The sequence below is a fragment of the Panthera onca genome, chromosome E1, assembly GCF_046562875.1.
Source record: "Panthera onca isolate mPanOnc1 chromosome E1, mPanOnc1 haplotype 2, whole genome shotgun sequence".
In the NCBI taxonomy this organism is placed as follows: domain Eukaryota; kingdom Metazoa; phylum Chordata; class Mammalia; order Carnivora; family Felidae; genus Panthera; species Panthera onca.
In genome coordinates, this window is record NC_138352.1 from 51,393,593 (window position 1) to 51,411,667 (window position 18,075).

The 18,075-nt window shown below is 38.7% G+C and overlaps 1 protein-coding gene across 15 annotated transcripts in view; it reads left to right on the forward strand.

Moving 5' to 3' along the window:
- MBTD1 (mbt domain containing 1) overlaps positions 1 to 18,075 on the forward strand; it is a 71,446-nt gene that overhangs the window by 11,250 nt on the left and 42,121 nt on the right. For 11 of the 15 annotated variants that reach the window (XM_060646430.3, XM_060646432.3, XM_060646426.2 and 8 more), the window contains one exon: positions 17,061 to 17,262. In XM_060646430.3, the coding sequence (XP_060502413.1) occupies positions 17,109 to 17,262 (154 nt within the window). In that variant the 5' untranslated portion in view covers positions 17,061 to 17,108. Of the gene's footprint in view, positions 1 to 10,033; positions 10,114 to 17,060; positions 17,263 to 18,075 lie in introns of all 15 variants that reach the window. The other 4 variants (XM_060646429.3, XM_060646431.3, XM_060646425.2 and 1 more) reach the window with 1 other exon arrangement.

An 18,075-nucleotide genomic window follows, 5' to 3' on the forward strand; every position in this document is an offset into this window, starting at 1 on the left:
TATGAGAAATGCAAATCATAAAAAGCACTTTAAGTTGGAGATTGACACTGAACACAGGATAGGTACAGTAGACAGAAAGTAGGACTATAAAAGATCAAAACTTAATGAAGCAGATTTTCCAGTATATCTGCATCCTAGAACCAGAATACTGTACATTCTCTCAACCACAAAATATTCACAAAAATAGTTTATACGTTAGGAAAACATTCGTAGGTCCCATATAAGAAAACAAAAAGCAAAAGGACATTTCCACTTCGAAACTTAGAAGCCTTCTGTTGTATGTTAGAAAGCCTTGTTCGAGAATATTCATAGAGACTTTATTCAAAGTAGTCAAATCTAGATGGAGAATGGATAAACAAATATTATTAAAGTGCAGTATTAGTAAAAAGCAATGAACCAATCATGTGTAATAATATGCATAAATCTCAAATATGCTGAAAAAAATACTATGTTGAGTGAGCTAAATTAGTTATAAAAATGTCCGTGGTGTTATATTCTATTTAAATAAATATATGCAGGGACACCTGGGTGGCTCAGTCAGTTAAGTGTCCCAACTTCAGCTCAGGTCATGATCTTAGAGTTCGTGAGTTTGAGCCCCGTGTCGGGCTCTGTGCTAACAGCTCAGAGCCTGGAGCCTGCTTCAGATTCTGTGTCTCCCTCGCTCTTTGCCCCTCCCCCATTCGCACTGTCTGTCTCCCAAAATAAATAAACATTAAAAAAAAATTTTTTTAAATAAGCATATGCAAAATTAACCAGTAGTAATAGAACTTTAATGGGGGAGGAGAAGGATTGACTGGGAAAGGACATGAGGGTGCTTTCTAGAGTGACAGAAAAATTCTGCGCCTTGATACACATTCAAAATTATTCCTCAGTCAAGGAAAAAACCTCTTGGGTACAAGAAGTATTGTAAACAAGTTACAGAGTTTCTAAAAAATTATGATAATGAAAATACTGCATATACAAATCTATGAGATACATGTAAGGCAGTGAGCAGAGGAAAATTCATAGTCCTAATTCTGTCGTATTAAAGAACAAAATTCGACTGAGTAATTTTTTAAAAATCTTACAGACTTTATTTAGCAGTTGATAAATTGGCCAGCATCCAATCTAGCAGATAGAAAGGAGCTCCAAATTGCTTTACAAAGCAAGAGATTTTTATAGTAGACCAAAGTGGAAGCAGGAACAAGGAAGTTACACTGGGCATTTTGCTGGTTGGTTTTCTTACTGGAGCAAAGGGAAGTATTAGAGCTGGGTCAGGCAATGTGTGCTGAGTGGGTGAGCACTGATAGTTTACATAAGCCTGCCTTTTTACACAGAGGTGAGCATAGAAACTTGGTTACTAAATCTTGATTTACTGAGATGGCTTAGCCAGAGCAAATCTTAGGCTTTATTGGGTTATTTTGTTTATTTATTTTTTTTATTATTATTGTTTTTGCTTTTGTTTTTTGAGAGAGAGGGAGAGTGCACATGTGTGTACATGCAGGGGAAGGACAAAGAGAGAGAATTCCATGCAGGCTCTGCACTATCAGCACAGAGCCTGACTTGGGGCTCAAACTCCAGAACCATGAGATCATCACCTGAGCCAAAATGAAGAATTGGACACCTAACCGACTAAGCTCCCCCCCGGGTGCCCATAATCTGGTTACTTTGTCACAGTAAAAACAAAAGAGTGAAAATAAGTAATTCCCAGCTCAGAAAGGAAAAAGAACAAAAAAAGTAAGCCAGAAAAAAAGTGGGGTGGATCAACTGGTGTCTCAGTCAGTTAAGCATCTGACTCTTGATTTTGGCTCAGGTCGTGATCCCACAGTTGTGGGATCAAGCCCCATGTCAGGCTCTGGTCTGCCTGTGTGGAGGCTGCTTTAGATTCTCTCTCTCATCCTCTCTCTCTCTGCCTTTCCCCCACTTGCACACATGCACGCTCTCAAAAATAAGTACTAAAAAATATGTTAAGATATGGGTAAACTTTTGTATACACTGGTTCTAAGAAAAAATTTTCTAAGAGTCAAAATCAAGTTGCAATGAAAGTAGTGATAAATATTACTGTGTTTACAAAATTAATTTCATGACCACTTTATAAGCAAAATAAAATTTTGCCATATGTTACAAAGGGTCAATTCCTAAATACAAAGAACTTTGAAAAAAATATTTAAAAGACGAAAAACCCTAAAGATAAAAGGACAAAAGAACACACATCACACAGATGCAGAAAAGAAGATATAGAAATGGCTCTGTGTAAAACAGCTGAGCACATCTTGGTGGTTAATACCATTCCCCACTGAAAAGAATGAGAGCTCCTTGGAGAAATGGTTGATTTCAGGGCTGGAATAATGTAGGTACAAAATGATCCTGGAATATCTTGATGTGCCAGAAAGTCAATACTCAAAAATTGATTGTATCATGTGAAAATGATGCAGGAGCAAGTTCAAAAGAATGCATGTAGTTTGATGGGCACCTGGGTGGCTCAGTCGGTTGGGTGTCCAACTCTTGATTTTTGCTCAGGTCATGTTCTCGCAGTTCATGGGATTGAGCCCCAATATCAGGCTCTACAATAACAGCACGGAGCCTGTTTGGGATTCTCTCTCTGCCCCTACCCACCCCCCCCCCCCAGCAAAATAAATACAAGAAAATTTTTTTAAAAAGAATCCATGTAGCTGAGTATGGGATAATTTGAGCTCCAAAATAAAATAGGACAGTAGTGAATTATAAACCATTGGGGAAGAAAAGAAGTATGAGTTGATACTGATTATAAAGGTAGGTAGGTAGGTAGGTAGGTAAACCTAAGGAGAAGATGGAAGAATTTTATGCTGACTGGTAGAAGAGTACTAGAATTACAAAATCATTTTTCAGCCATCACAGTAATGTTTGGTTTGGCAAGAGCTATTGGACGTTAAATTTAGGGATGGGATTGGGTGGGGTGAGATTTCAATGAGAAACAGTATTCACATACTTTAAAATATGTCTACAAGATTGCTTGCTAGTTGCAAGGAGAAATATGATAAGTACTGTGTAAAATTTCAACACCTTGAAGAATGATTAAAATTAGCATCAGCGATGAGGAACAGATAGGCATCTTTTGCCTCTAGATGTAATATTCTGAGAAGGTTATATCACTTATGTAGTATTACGGGGATACATAACCTGATCTAATGAGGAAACATGAGCCTCAAATGAGAAACATGAGCCTCAAATGAGAAACAGTCTATTAAAAAGGTGGGGAGGCAGGGCGCCTGGGTGGCTCAGTCAGTTAAGCATCTGACTTCAGCTCAGGTCATGATCTCACAGCTTGTGAGTTCGAGCCCTGCATCGGGCTCTGTGCTCCCGGATCCTGCTTCGGATTCTGTGTTTGTCTGTCTGTCTGTCTGTCTGTCTCTCTCTCTCTCTCTCTCTGCCCCTCGCCTGCTCACACTCTGTCTCTCTCTCTCAAAAAGTAAATAAACATTAAAAAAAATTTTTAAAGGTGGGGAGGGAGCCTGCATTATTCAAAAGTAATCTTCCAGATTGAAGAAACTAAGCAAACAAATACGATATGTGATCCTGGAGACTGAAAGGAACAAATGCTATATAAAGGACATTATTGGGTTCACTGGACTGTGGATGGTAAATTGGGGGAGAATATCACATTAATGTTAAATTTCCTGAAGCTGATACCTATGCTGTAGTTATGAGAGAACAATTTTATTCTTAGGAAATGCATACTGAATTTGGGGAGGACAAAAAGATGTGATCTATGCAACTTACTCTTAAATGTTTTAGTAAAAGTCAGTATATCTAGAGAGAAGAATGAAACCAACGAGGCAAAATGTTAGTCGTTGGCAAATCTGAATAGAGTACACAGGATTTCACTGTACGATTTTTCCAACTTTCCTAGAAGTTTGAAGTTCTTTCCAAGTAGAAAGTTTAAAAAAAAGAAAGACTACACAGACATACCATTTTCATCTGTTATATTGGCAAAAAGAAATCACATGCTGAGACTGTAGGGAAACACACACTCTCACTGTTGCTGATGCAAATGCAAAATGGTAAAATTTCTGTGGGAAGAAATTGGGTAATACCTAACTAAATTACATATACATTCACTCCTCTACCCAAAGAATATATTCTGAAGGTGATCCTCAGTTTTAAAGATATACATAGGTTCACACATGCATAAGTTCATTCATTGCAGCAGTATTTGTAATTGTAAAACATTGAAAACTGTCCAAAGAAGATAGAATAAACATGCACACAGTGGAGTACTGTGCAGTTGAAAAAAGAATGAAGAAGATGTCTGTGTACTGTGAAATGGAATGATTTCCAGGATATATTTCTAAGTTAATAAAAGCAAAGGACAGAGAAATTTAGCATGTGGCCTTTTCTATAAGAAAGAAGGAATAAGAAAATATACCTATTTACCTTTTCAAAACACACAAGAAGGATGAACCAGAAAGCAATAAAGTTGGTGACCTGCCTGCAAAGGTGGATGGTGAAGCAGGGAAGGAGCAACATGTTTCCAAGTTACAACTTTTTATATAGTTCTTTATCTTTGGAAGCAAAGCCATTTTTTTAGATAGTCTCCAGAAATGAAATTAATTCAATAAGGATAGCAGGGAAGACTAAAAACCAAAGTCAACTTACTTCAAATCATTAACAGTCACATTGAAGGAAGGAGAAAATAATCCAAGTAACTTTTTTTTTTTTAATGTTTATCTTTGAGGGAGACAGAGTGTTGGCGGGGGGCAGGGGGTGGCGGGGAGGCAGAAAGAGAGGGAGACACAGAATCTGAAACAGGCTCCAGGCTCTGAGCTGTCAGCACAGAGCCCAACACGGGGCTCAAACTCAGAGATCATGAGATCACGACCTGAGCTGAAGTCGGACGCCCAACCAACCAAGCCACCCAAGTGCCCCCCAAGTAACTCTTAATACTCTGTCCTTCAGTTTAGGGAGATAGAACTACAAAGAAATTCTGGACTCATAAGTTTGTTTGTTTTTTTTTTTTTTTTAGCAGTAGTGCTCCTGAAACTATTTAAATGTATGAAAGAATTGAGCAAATAGGTACATGTAATTTGGGCGGGAGCCAAGGTTTTTACTGTGGCAGAAGAGAGATACAAATACAGATATGGGAAAATAAAAAGTCCTGTGGGATGCGTTGGAATTGGAGTTACAGGGGCGCCTGGGTGGCTCAGTCGGTTGAGCGTCCGACTTCGGCTCAGGTCACGATCTCACGGTCCGTGAGTTCGAGCCCCGCGTCAGGCTCTGGGCTGATGGCTCAGAGCCTGGAGCCTGCTTCCAATTCTGTGTCTCCCTCTCTCTCTGCCCCTCCCCTGTTAATGCTCTGTCTCTCTCTGTCTCAAAAATAAATAAATGTTAAAAAAAAAAATTAAAAAAAAAAAGGAATTGGAGTTATAAATACGAATTCATGATATTCTAAGGTACATGTGTGTATTCGTACGACATGTCACGTGCATATATATACGTATATCTACACATGTATATTCCATCTCTGCCTACCGAAGGGCCCAGAGACAGAGGTCTCAATAGCAATGACCATGTGGAGTACGTACATCTTTATTTCTAATACTCTCCACTAAAAGAAACCAAGGTTCTTTGGAGAAATGGTTGATTCTAGGCTTGGGACAGGAAAATTAGTATATGCTTGAATATCTTGCTATTCCAGAAAGGAATTGCTGAAACAATGATAGGGGCTTGTCAGAATGACACAGGAGTCAGCTTGATGGGGCTCCCATCGGCTAAATCTGGGACAGTTTGAGCTTGCAGATAATTAAGGACTATCATGAATTATAAATTATAAAAGTAGTAATCCATGAGTTGATGCCCTTAATAAGAAAAAAGAGGGGCACCTGGGTGGCTCTGTCGGTTGAGTGTCCAGCTTCAGCTCAGGTCATGATCTCACTGTCCGTGAGTTCGAGCCCCGCGTCGGGCCCTGTGCTGACAGCTCAGAGCCTGGAGCCTGCTTCAGATTCTGTGTCTCCCTCTCTCTCTCTGCCCTTCCCCTGCTCATGCTCTGTCTCTCTCTGAATCAAAAATAAATAAACATTAAAAAAAAATTTAAAAAAAGAAAAACGAGCGGGGTCTTCCCTATAGAAGAATGCCAGCTGAAACTATGAAGAAATTCTGAGCCTGGAAAGTCATAGGATTGGGCAAATCCTCACTGAGTATTCAATCTATAGTGAAATTTTGCTGAACAGAATATTTGCATGGTCTTTAAGTATCTCCTTGCAGATTGCTTACTAAAAGGGAAAATAGTAAGACAACAATGGAGAACCAGACCACACCTACACCAGGACTTCAAACGTATCATCACCGGTAAGAGGCAGGTGGAAATCACGTAATCTGGATTTGCTACCCTGAGAGCATCAGTTAGATGGTATTTCAACTGGAGATATACAACCTGAGAGAAAAACCTCCAACCCTGAAAGAGGAAATACTTATTTTAGAAAAGGAGAGGGAATCTATGTGGAAGAATTCCAAATTATTTTTGTGGATGCGCCACTGTCAAGAGGGAGCGTAACTCCCTACTTCGGAAGTGTGGGCTTCACAAAGCCACTGTACTTGTGAAAAGTACAGTATGGAAAGGGGTTAGGAGTAATCTTGTAACCTGGGAAACCTGAAAAAATACTGCTTCAGGTAGAGGTGGTCAAGGTCAATACCAAGAGTGATGACTCAGGTTAATAACATGTTTCTTTGTATAATTGGATACAAAGGTTACTGCACAGTACCTCTGATCTTTTTTCAAAAAACAACCCCAGTCTGGTCATTAGAAAATTAGGAGACAAATCCCAGTGGAGGGTCATTCAACAAAATACCTACCAGTACTCCTCAAAACTGTCAAGGTCATGAAAAACCTGAGAAATTGTCACAGCCGAAAGGAGCTTAAGGGGACATGAAAACTAAATGTAATGTGGGATCTTGGAATAGAAATAGAACATTAAGTAAAAATGAAGGAAATGCAAAAATAGTTTGCATTTTCTATAATTTTATATAAATGGGAGTCATACAGCATGTGCTCTTGTCTGGATTTTCATGCAGTGTGATTATTTTGAGACTTACTGCTGTTGTATATATCAATTCATTACTTTTTATTAAGCTGAGCAGCAAGATGGAATCACTATATGGATATGCCATAAGTTGTTTATTCATTCACCTGTTGATATTTGGGTTGTTGCCAATTTTGAGCTGTTTTGACCATTCCTGTGTGTATGTGTGTGTGTGTGTGTGTGTACATGTGATATATGTGTTTTTATGTGGATGTATCTTTTCATTTATCTTAGGCAAATAGAAATGCTGTGGGTAGTTGGTGGTGTATATTTAACATTTTAGCAAACTGCTTTTCTGAAATGCTTTTATAGTATTTTACCTTCCCATCTGCAGTGTTTGAGAGTTCCATTTGCTGCCTAGACCATAGAGGGTTTTTTATTTTTCTATTTTAGGCATTCTGATAGATGTATAAGAGTGTCTCGTGGTTTTAATTTGCATTTTCCTAATGACCAGTGATGTTGAGCATCTTTTCATGTCCTTATTTGCCATCCATATATAAATGAATTGTCTGTTTAGATGTTGTGCTTTTTTATTTTTTAATTGGATTGTTTCAGTTACTGAGTTTTGATAGTTCTTTATATTTTTTTATTTTATTTTCATGTTTATTTATTTTGAGAGAGAGAGAGAGAGAGAGAGAGAGAGAATGCGTGTGCACGTGCAATAGGGAGAGGAGCATAGAGGGAGAGAGAAAATCCCAAGCAAGCTTGGATTGCACAGAGTCAGACCTGGGCCTCAATCTCATGAACCGTGAGATCATGACCTGAGCCAAGACCAAGAGTCTGGCCACGTAACTGACTGAGCCACCCAGACACCCCTTGATAGTTCTTTATGTATCCTAGATACCAGTCCTTTGTCAGACACACGTGATTTGCAAATATTGTTGTCCAGTCTGTGGCTTGTCTTATTCTCTTAATAGTAGCTCCCTAGGACCAGTTTTTAATTTTAATAAAGTCCAGTTTGTCAATATTTTTCTTTTATGGATCTTATGTTTTGATGTCATACCTAAAAATTTTGTGCCCACCCAAGGTCATGAAGATTTTCTCCTATTTTTTTTCCTAGAGGTTTTATAGTTTTAGTTCTTACATTTAGGTCTGTGTCCCATTTTGAGTTAATTTTTGTACATGTGAGGTATGGATCAGAGTTTGGTTTTTGTTTTGTTTTTTTAATTTAGTAATGTATTGATCCAACACCTTTTGTTGAAAAGACTTTTTTCCACTGAATTGCCTTCTTGTTTTTTTCTTTCTTCTTTTTACATTTTTTTTTTTTTTTTTTGAGACAGAGAGAGACAGAGCATGAATGGGGGAGGGTCAGAGAGAGAGGGAGACACAGAATCTGAAACAGGCTCCAGGCTCTGAGCTGTCAGCACAGAGCCTGATGCGGGGCTCGAACTCACGGACTGCGAGATCATGACCTGAGCTGAAGTCGGACGCCCAACCAACTGAGCCACCCAGGCACCCCTCTTTCTTCTTTTTAATTGTTTTTTTTTGAATATAGTTGACAGTGTTACCTTGGTTTCAGGTGTACAGCATTCAGCTTCTCTATACATTGTGCTGTGCTCGCCATAAGTGTAGCTACCATCTGTCACCATACAATGCTGTTAATTGATTTTTCACCGTTGTCAAATATTAGTTGACCGTACATGTATGGCTCTATTACTGGGCTCCGTTCCCTTCTGTTGATCTGTTTATCTATATTTTATGTCAAAGTAGTGCAGCTTCATGATGCACCTTGGAGAGGAAGTATTAAGTGTTTCAGCTTTGTTCTTTTCAAATTTGTTTTGGCTCTTCTAGGTCCTTTGCAGTTCCATATGAATTTTAGAATCTGCTTGTTGATTTCCACAAAAAAAAAAATCTGCTGTGATTTGATTGGGTCGTGTTGAATCTGTAAATCAAGTTGGGGAGAATTTTTTTTTTTTTAAGTTTATTTGTTTATTTTGAGAGAGAGAGAGAGAGAAAGCATGAGTGGGGGAGGGAGGGAGAGAGGGAGAGAGAGGGAGACAGAGAATCCCAAGCAGGCTCCATGCTGTCAGCACAGAGCCCGACACGGGGCTCAAACCCACGAAACCACAAATCATGAACTGAGCCAAGATCCAAGAGTTGGACGCTTAACCAACTGAGCCACCCAGGCACACCAAAATATCACTTAACGTTATTGGTTCTTCTGATCCATGAACACTATGCATTTTCCCGTTTATTTAGATCTTTCTTTAATTATTTAAGCAACGTTTAGTAGTTTTCAAGGTATCAGCCTTGCACATCTGTTGCCAGATTTATCTCAAATTATTTCTTTTTCTTTTTTTAAGTAGGCTTCACGCCCAGCGTGGAGCCCAATGTGGGGCTTGAAGTCACGACCCTGAGATCAAGACCTGAGCTGAGATCAAGAGTCGGATGCTTAACCGACTGAGTCACCCAAGCACCCCTTATTCCATATTTTTTTGATGCTTTGTAAATGGTATTTTCTAATCAATCTCTGGTTGCTTGTTGCTAATATATGGAAATATGGTTGATTTTTGTATATTGACATTCTATCCTGTATCCTTGCTAAGCTCACTTAATATAGCCAAGCAGCTCTTTGTATATTTTATCAGATTTTCTACAGTGTTGTCTGGGAATAAAGATTTATTTATTACTTTTTTCCCCAATCTGAATTCCTTTATTTCTTTTTTGCCTACTACATGGTCTTAGAATCTCTAGTACACTATTGAATAAAAGTAGCAAAGGCAGATACACCTTATCTTGTTCCTGGTCTTAGAAAACATCCATATTGTCACCATTAAATATGATGCTAGCTTTAGGACTTTCCTAATGCTCTTTATCAGGTGAGGAAGTTCTTTCCTATTCCTCTTCTGCTGAGGGTTTTTTTTTTTTTAATCAGGAATAGATGTTGGATTTTGTCAAATGCTTTTTCTGCATCTCTTGAGATAATCCTATGGCTTTTATTTATTTATTTTTTAGGCTTAATATAATGTATTGATTTTCTTTCTTTCCTTTTTTTTAAGTAATCCCTATGCCCATCTTGGGGCTCAAACTCAGGACCCCAAGATCAAGAGTTGCATGCTCTACCTACTGAGCCAGCCAGGTACCCCATGAATGTATTGATTTTCAAATGTTGAATTAGCTTTGCGTTCCTGGAATAAACCCACTTGGTCACTTTTATTATTATTATTATATATTGTTTGATTTAGATACTAAAATTTTGTTAAGAACATTTGCATACATGAGGGATATTGTTCTGTAGTTTTCTTGTAAGGGCTTTGTCTAGTTTGGGATCAGTAATGTTAGCCTCAGAGAATGAGTTGAAAACTAGCCTATATTCCAGTTTTCTGAACAAGTTGCTATAGGGGTTTTTTAATGTTTATTTATTTTGAGAGAAAGAGTGCACCTGGGTTTGGAGCAGAGAGAAAGAAAAAGAGAATCCCAAGCAGGCTCCATGATGTCAGTATAAACCCCAAGGTGCGGCTCCATCCCACGAACTGTGATACCACGACCAGAGCAGAAATCAAGAGTCAGACGCTTAACTGACTGAGCCAACCCTGGTGCGCCAGTGGTATTTTTTTAATTTATTTTTAAATTTTTTTAATTTACATCCAAGTCAGTTAGCATATAGTGCAACAATGGTTTCAGGAGTAGATTCCTTCATGCCTCTTACCCATTTAGCCCATCCCCCCCCACAACCCCTCCAGTAACCCTCTGTTTGTTCTCCATATTTAAGAGTCTCTTCTGTTTTGTCCCCCTCCCTGTTTTTATATTCTTTTTGCTTCCCTTCCCTTATGTTCATCTGTTCTGTGTTTTAAAGTCTTCATATGAGTGAAGTCATATGATTTTTGTCTTTCTCTGACTAATTTCACTTAGCATAATACCCCTCTAGTTCCATCCATGTAGTTGCAAATGGCATGATTTCATTCTTTTTGACCCCAGTAGTAGTTTTTAAGTAGACTTCCCCGGTGAAGCCATTTGGGCCTGGGGTTTTCTTTGTGTGAAGATTTTAGTTTCTTTATTCAAATTATTAGAGTTATTTACCTATTCAAAGAACCAACTTTTGCTTTTATCTTTTTTTGTTCTTATTTCATTGATTTTTTTCACTTGAAACATTAAGTATAGATTTTCCAATTATATATTTTTTCCCTTGAAAAGTTTGAAGGCCTTGCTTTCAATCCTGTTGTTGAAAAGCCCACTGATATTCCAGTTCCCCCCCCCACCTTTTTTTTTACACGGCATAGTGTTTTTCTTGAAGCTTTTAGTATCTTCATTGGCAGAGTTCTGTAATTTTTATAATGATGCACCTTGGTGTAGTTTTGGTGTTTGGGCGAGGCTTTTAAGTCATTAAGCTGAGCTTCCTTGGTCTTAGTATAGAAACTCTGTTTTTTGATCCTGGAAGTGTGTGTGTGTGTGTGTGTGTGTTTTCTTTATATAACTTGTTTCTCATTCTCATGTATATCTCTATGCTTTGAGTTTTGGTTCTTCTGGATTTAACCCTTATTTTTTCTCTTATTTTCTAGCTTTTTTGTCACATGTACACACTCCACACACATGCACTCGTGGTTTTTGAAAGATTTCCTTGGTTTTACTGTCCATTTATTGAAGTTATTGTTTTGCCTTTTTTGTTTTTAAATTCCAAGATCTTGTTCACCAGTAGTATCCTACCCTTATGTCCCTGGAGAATTAATTTCATTTTTTGAAGTATTCTTTTGGTCCCTGCCTTACTTCTGTTTCCTTATAGATTATTTTTTCCTGAGGGTTTGTTTTGGCCTTTCACATTTTTTTTTTTAATTTTTTTTTTTTAACGTTTTTTTATTTATTTTTGAGACAGGGAGAGACAGAGCATGAACAGGGGAGGGTCAGAGAGAGGGAGACACAGAATCTGAAACAGGCTCCAGGCTCTGAGCTGTCAGCACAGAGCCCGACGCGGGGCTCAAACTCACGGACCGCGAGATCATGACCTGAGCCGAAGTCGGGTGCTTAACCGACTGAGCCACCCAGGCACCCCTTGGCCTTTCACATTTTTAGAGGTCTTTCTCAAATGGTAGGTGATCCTCACTTGTCTATTCATATCTAAGGATTAGTTACTAAGCAGCTGATTGGACTGAATGAGCTGGAGGTTAAGCTTTTTGACTAGTGAGATTCACTGTGGCAATTAATCCCTTTTTAAAAAAATTTTTTAATGTTTATTTTTGAGAGAGAGAGAGACAGTGTGAGTGGGGAAGGTGCAGAGAGACAGGGAGACACAGAATCCGAAACAGGCTCCAGGCTCTGAGCTGTCAGTACAGAGCGTGACGCAGGGCTCGAACTCACAAACTATGAGATGATGACCTGAGCCGAAGTCGGACACTGAGCCGACTGAGCCACCGAGGCGCCCCCCTCCACTTTTTTTTTTTTGTTTTTGTTGGTCCCTTTTTAAATCTTCTCCCTAGTGTTTTACACTGGCACTGTGATCTATTTAAATGTGGTTTTTTTCTTGTGTTTAATATATGTGGTAGTTCTGTCTGAATTTGTGTTTTCAGTGTTTCTGCAGAATTCTTAGCCAGTCTTTCATTCAGCATCTCCGTATCCTCTCCTTTGAGAATTCCTATTAGACCTTTTATTAGATCTTTATGTTTTATGCCATTTGAACCTCTTATTTTCTATGTTTCTGTTTTTCTTTGCAGTGTTCTGGGTATTTTCTTCATGTTTATCATTTCCCCAGTTCTTTTTTAGCCATGGCTGATCTATTCATCCCATCCATTGAGGTGTTTTAGTGGTGGTGTCTTTTTTTTTTTTTTTAATTATAGCACTTACATTTTTTATTTACAGAAGTTACATTTGGGTCTTTTCAGATCTGCCTGGTTGCTTTTTATTTCTTTATTCCATTTTTCAATAATATTTTTGTTTCTTCTTAAACATTTCTTGAATGGTTCTTTTATACTCTGTGCCTGGCAATTTCAGTACCTAACAATTTGGGATTCCTAATCTGTGTCTACTGACACTTGTGACGGATTGCTTATTGTATGTTTGTTATTGATTGTGTGCTCATACTTGATCAAATCTGTAGGAATGCTGAAAGGCCTGAAGTGTAGGTGATTATTTCCTGAAGTGATCCAGTATGCTTCTGCTGCGTGTCAAGGGGCACTAGTGGCCCTTTAAGGTCTTGATCTGGGTATTTTCTGACCATTTAGGGCAAGTTAAGGTATATCCTCAGAGTCACTCAGAAGGGCAGGCCCATGATTATACAATCTCAGAGTAGCCTCTCCACCCAGAGCATGGGCAGAAAAGACCCACATGTAGGTCTTATTTTGCCTGCATGTAGTCAGATTTTTGATTCCTACCTGCCCTTTGACTGAAGTTGTAGCCCTCTTAGGGGTTTCGGTCTGATGCAGGCATTTCCATTCCCTGCAGTAAACGGTAAGTTTTACATGGAGTAAATGGATTACAATTCATACATTGAATTAGTTCATTAGTATTCTGTCCTAATCTAAGAAAAAAATGCTGAGGGAACATTTTCTCCTGAGTAGAATATAGCTTTCCAACTAGTGTGTTGTAGATTTGTCAAGATAATTCATCCCTGCAATATTTGGGACCGTCTGAGGCCTCAGGCTGGGTGCATTCAGGGGCCAACTTCTCTTGCATTGTATAGATGATCATTTTCTGTGCGTGCTGGAACTATGCAAAAGGTTAGCATTTTTCTAGATCATTAGTTCTTGGAGTTGCTTTGGAGAAGGCTGAATACTGTATGTCTCTCTTAAGTTGTCATAATGTTCACAAGCATATTAAAAGCTTAAAGAGGCCTTGAAATAAGGAAAATTTTCTTATTTGACCATAATACTTTTATTTTTTAATGTTAACAGTCTATAATATTGAAACAAAGATGTTCGTAATTATTGACCCCCTGAAATTTCAGGGTTATATTTGCTGACAAGTAGAGTCAGAGTAAGATATTCTGTGTTGATATTTGAGGGTCAATGAATATGCATTAGCTGCTAACCGAGGTGGCTGTAAAGTGGACGAGCTTATACGAAAACTGCAAGAGATCTTCTTCGCATGGAAGTAGGCTATATGAATCTACTAGAACTAGAATTCTAGCCAGTGTTTGTAAGTGTGTATTCCAGGCACTGTGATAAATATTTCACAATGTCTTTTCATTGCCCTCGGGGGAAAAAAAAAATCAATACCCTGGCCTTCAAGGACCCTCACGTCCTACTAGTTCTGTGCTGACAGCGCAGAGCCTGCTTGGGGTTCTCTCACTGTGTCCTCCTCCAACCTCATCTTTTACACCTGTCACTCTGGGCACCAGCCACACTGGCCTTTCAATGGGCTAGGGATATTCCTACTGGAAAGCCTTTGTCTTGTTGTTTGCTTCACCTAGAACATCCCAGCTGCCCTTTTTGGCCTCGAGGTCTTAACTCACCAATGCCTTTCCTCACCACTGAACATGAGTCGACGACTCCTGTCTCAGTTTGACTCTGCCTTCACATGGTCTAACTTGGGTTCCTCCTGCCAGTAAACTGTCACCTTGGTGAAAAGCATGCATCTTGTCTGCTCTGTACACCACTCGATCTGTAGCCTCTGCTACTGTGAGACACACAGATGCTTGATAGTTGTTGAATGTTGAACGAGTAAGAGAAGAAACTCATAATTTGCCCAGTGTTGACAGCTAATAAATGGCAAAACCAGGACTCAGACTTAGGGCTATCAGAATTCCGAGCTCTTGGCACCACACTTCGTTCAAACAAGGACTCTCCCATTCCTTATCACCTTATCAGTTCAGAATGTTGCTAGACTTGACTTTTGGCATCACCTTCAAAATTTTATTCTTTTGAAATCCAGTGGTAGCCGATTTTGATTCTTTGAAAATACATTTGATTTTTTTTTTTTATAAGTTTATTTATTTATTTTGAGAAAGAGAGCACACACAATTGGGAGAAGGGCAGAGAAAGGGAGAGAGAGAATCCCAAGCAGGCTCTGTGCTGTCATCAGTTTGCAGCTCAAATTCACAAACCATGAGATCTTGACCTGAGCTGAAATCAAGAGTCCAATGCTTAACCAAGTGAGCTACTCAGGCACCCTGAAAACACATTTAACTTTTTTTTTTTTTTTTTTAAATACCTGCAAGTTATTCAGAACCAAATTTGTTAAATAAGATGGGTAGTCAAGCTAGGGAAAACTGTTGAGGGAAACGGATTAATTACAAAGTAGCCAGAAACAGTAGGGTTTTCTTTTTAAAATTGGGTTAAAGGAAGAATACTGTAAGAAGTTGGAGGTTGTGGCAACAGCATTAGAACACGAATAGAGCCTCATGAGGGGACTTCTTAAAAGATGGTATTCATCTGGGGATAAAATATTTCCATTGTGTGGATTAAGGAACTACTTTTGTTGCTTTCATAGTTATACTTGATTCAAGTGAAAAATCAGTTGTCCACTTTAGTTGCAAATGTTTCGTAACTGCACTTCTGAAAAAGACAGCTTACTCTTCTCAAACTAAGAGATGCATTTGGATGATTTTATTTTGTCAAACTTTACACAACAGATTTCGGCTTTGTATTGGTCATGGGAGGAAGTTACCCTAGCCAGAAGAGACATTGTGCATAAAGTGTAAAATGATACCAAAAAATACTAACTGCAGCAAAACATTGAAATGTGCCAGCTGATAATTTTTACTCTAGTTGCCCCATCGCATATTTTTTTTTTTTTTTTTGAAGTTTTCTTTTGCTCCCTGCATTGGTCCTGTTTCCTTATAGATTCTTTTTTCTGGAGATTTTTTTCCTCTTTATTATTTCCTATTTTCTTTTTAGTTTCTTTTCCCTAAACTTGAAGTTTTGCAATTTATTTCAAGACAGGTTGAGTTGACAGTGTTACTTTTTGGGGATTTAGGCAGCTTGAGAGAGAGCATATCTTTTGGAAGAGCAAACATGTATCATTCACTGAAGATGATGTAGTGTCTTTGTAGCTTTTCTTTTGAAAAGGAAATAATGTTTAGCTTGAGATACTTGGAGTTTTTTTAACCATTGTTTATGCTAAAGAAAAAAATGAGATAAGACTGCAAATGTACAAATGTTATCTTCTCTAGTATTTGAAATAGTTAATATCTAAAAACTCTAAAATTAAAAATTCCCAATTAATCACTCCAGAACTCTTCACACCGATTTTTTTTTTTAATTTTTTTTTTAACGTTTATTTATTTTTGAGACAGAGAGAGACAGAGCATGAACAGGGGAGGGGCAGAGAGAGAGGGAGACTCAGAATCAGAAGCAGGCTCCAGGCTCTGAGCCGTCAGCCCAGAGCCCGACGTGGGGCTCGAACTCACAGACCGCGAGATCGTGACCTGAGCCGAAGTCGGACGCTTAACCGACTGAGCCACCCAGGCGCCCCATTCACAGCGATTTTTAAAAGCATCTATATATTTCCTGGATGCTCTAAATTATAATAAAAATCTACACTTTTAGAGATGAAAGGTAAATTAAGAAACCATCTGTTATGCGTATTTCACAACAACTTAAAAAAATCATCTAATTTTTAAAAATTTTTTTTGATGTTCATTTTTTTGAGAGAGAGAGCATGAGAATGCGCACGAGCAAGGGGGGGAGGAGCAGAGAGAGAGGGAGACACAGAGGGTGAAGCAAGCTCCAGGCTCTGAGCTGTCAGCACAGAGCCTCGTGCAGGGCTCGATCCCACGAACTGTGAGATCATGACCCAAGACACTTAACCAACTGAGCCACCCAGGCACCCCTCTGATTCTTTCTATAGAGAAGTGACCTACCTAGTTTATAGCAATTACTATTTGAATTTGAATTGCATGGTGATCCTCTGATTGTGTTCCGTGTTTATTGTTGTCATCGGTATTCTTATTAGCTAACATGGTGGCTAATAAATTTGCACCCTGTAGAAAGGAAAGGCTCCATTTTGAAACAAACATTTTGTTACAAAGTAAAATTATCATTTGTCAGGGCTAGATCTTCGTTTTCCAAATATCATCACAATTTGAACTAAATTCTTTGGGGTGGTGGTTGTGTATCTGTGCTGTGTCATGTATTATTGATTTTTTCTACTTTTAAGACTGAACATTCTTCACGCCCTGAAAGGAAAAGAAGAGACTCTTTCGGGATGTTTGACGGTTATGATAGCTGCAGTGAGGACACAAGTAGCAGCTCCAGCTCCGAGGAGAGTGAAGAAGAAGTTGCTCCTTTACCTTCTAACCTCCCAATTATCAAAAACAATGGACAAGTCTACACATACCCGGATGGCAAATCTGGCATGGGTGAGTATTCCGCCTTTCACTGTTAGGCAGCTTCTTATTGGAGGATATGTTCTGATTTCATTTCTTCTTTCATTTCCCTTCCTTGGAATTTTTCAAGGGAAAAAGAAACGCGGTCTGAAACTTACAGTTGTAGATGAGATCACTAGATTCCCATTTGATCCATCTTGCCTACCTGCCGTGTTCTGGCAGAAAGCAAGTAGAGCAAAATAAAAACAAAAGGCTATTGAGAAACACAATGTGGACGTAAATTCAGTAATTAGGTAATAAATCCCAGTGTAACTGAAAGTGTGTAGGATCACAGGCTTATAGAGCTGATACACTTGCAGAATGAGTTTCTCTCCTCTACAAAAATTCCTTATAAGATTATGAAGCTTTCTATTTTAACACTTCCAATGATAGGGTATCTCTAATTACCAGATTATTCTTTGTATTGAACCAAAATTATCCTTGTTCTCAATTTTGTCTTTGGGTCTTAATTTTGCCTCTTAAAGGTACAGAGAAGAATTCTAATCCTTGTTATGATGATAACTGTTCACACCAGAACAGTCCCAAGTGACCCTAATTGCTTCAGCGATCTGTCATAGTGTGACAATGATTTTAATTCCTCAATAGCCTGCTCACTTTCCTCTGGGCATGCTTCAGATTTCATGGTGCTGGAGTGACAGCTTACATGACTTGCCCAAGACTGTCCTGTTTTTAGGATTGAAAATCCCATATCCTGGGAAGCACCTCAGGCAAATGGCTAGTCACCTGTGTAATAAGGGCAGCTGGTCACCTGTGTAATTAGGGCAGCAGGTAGGCCACAGAGTTGCT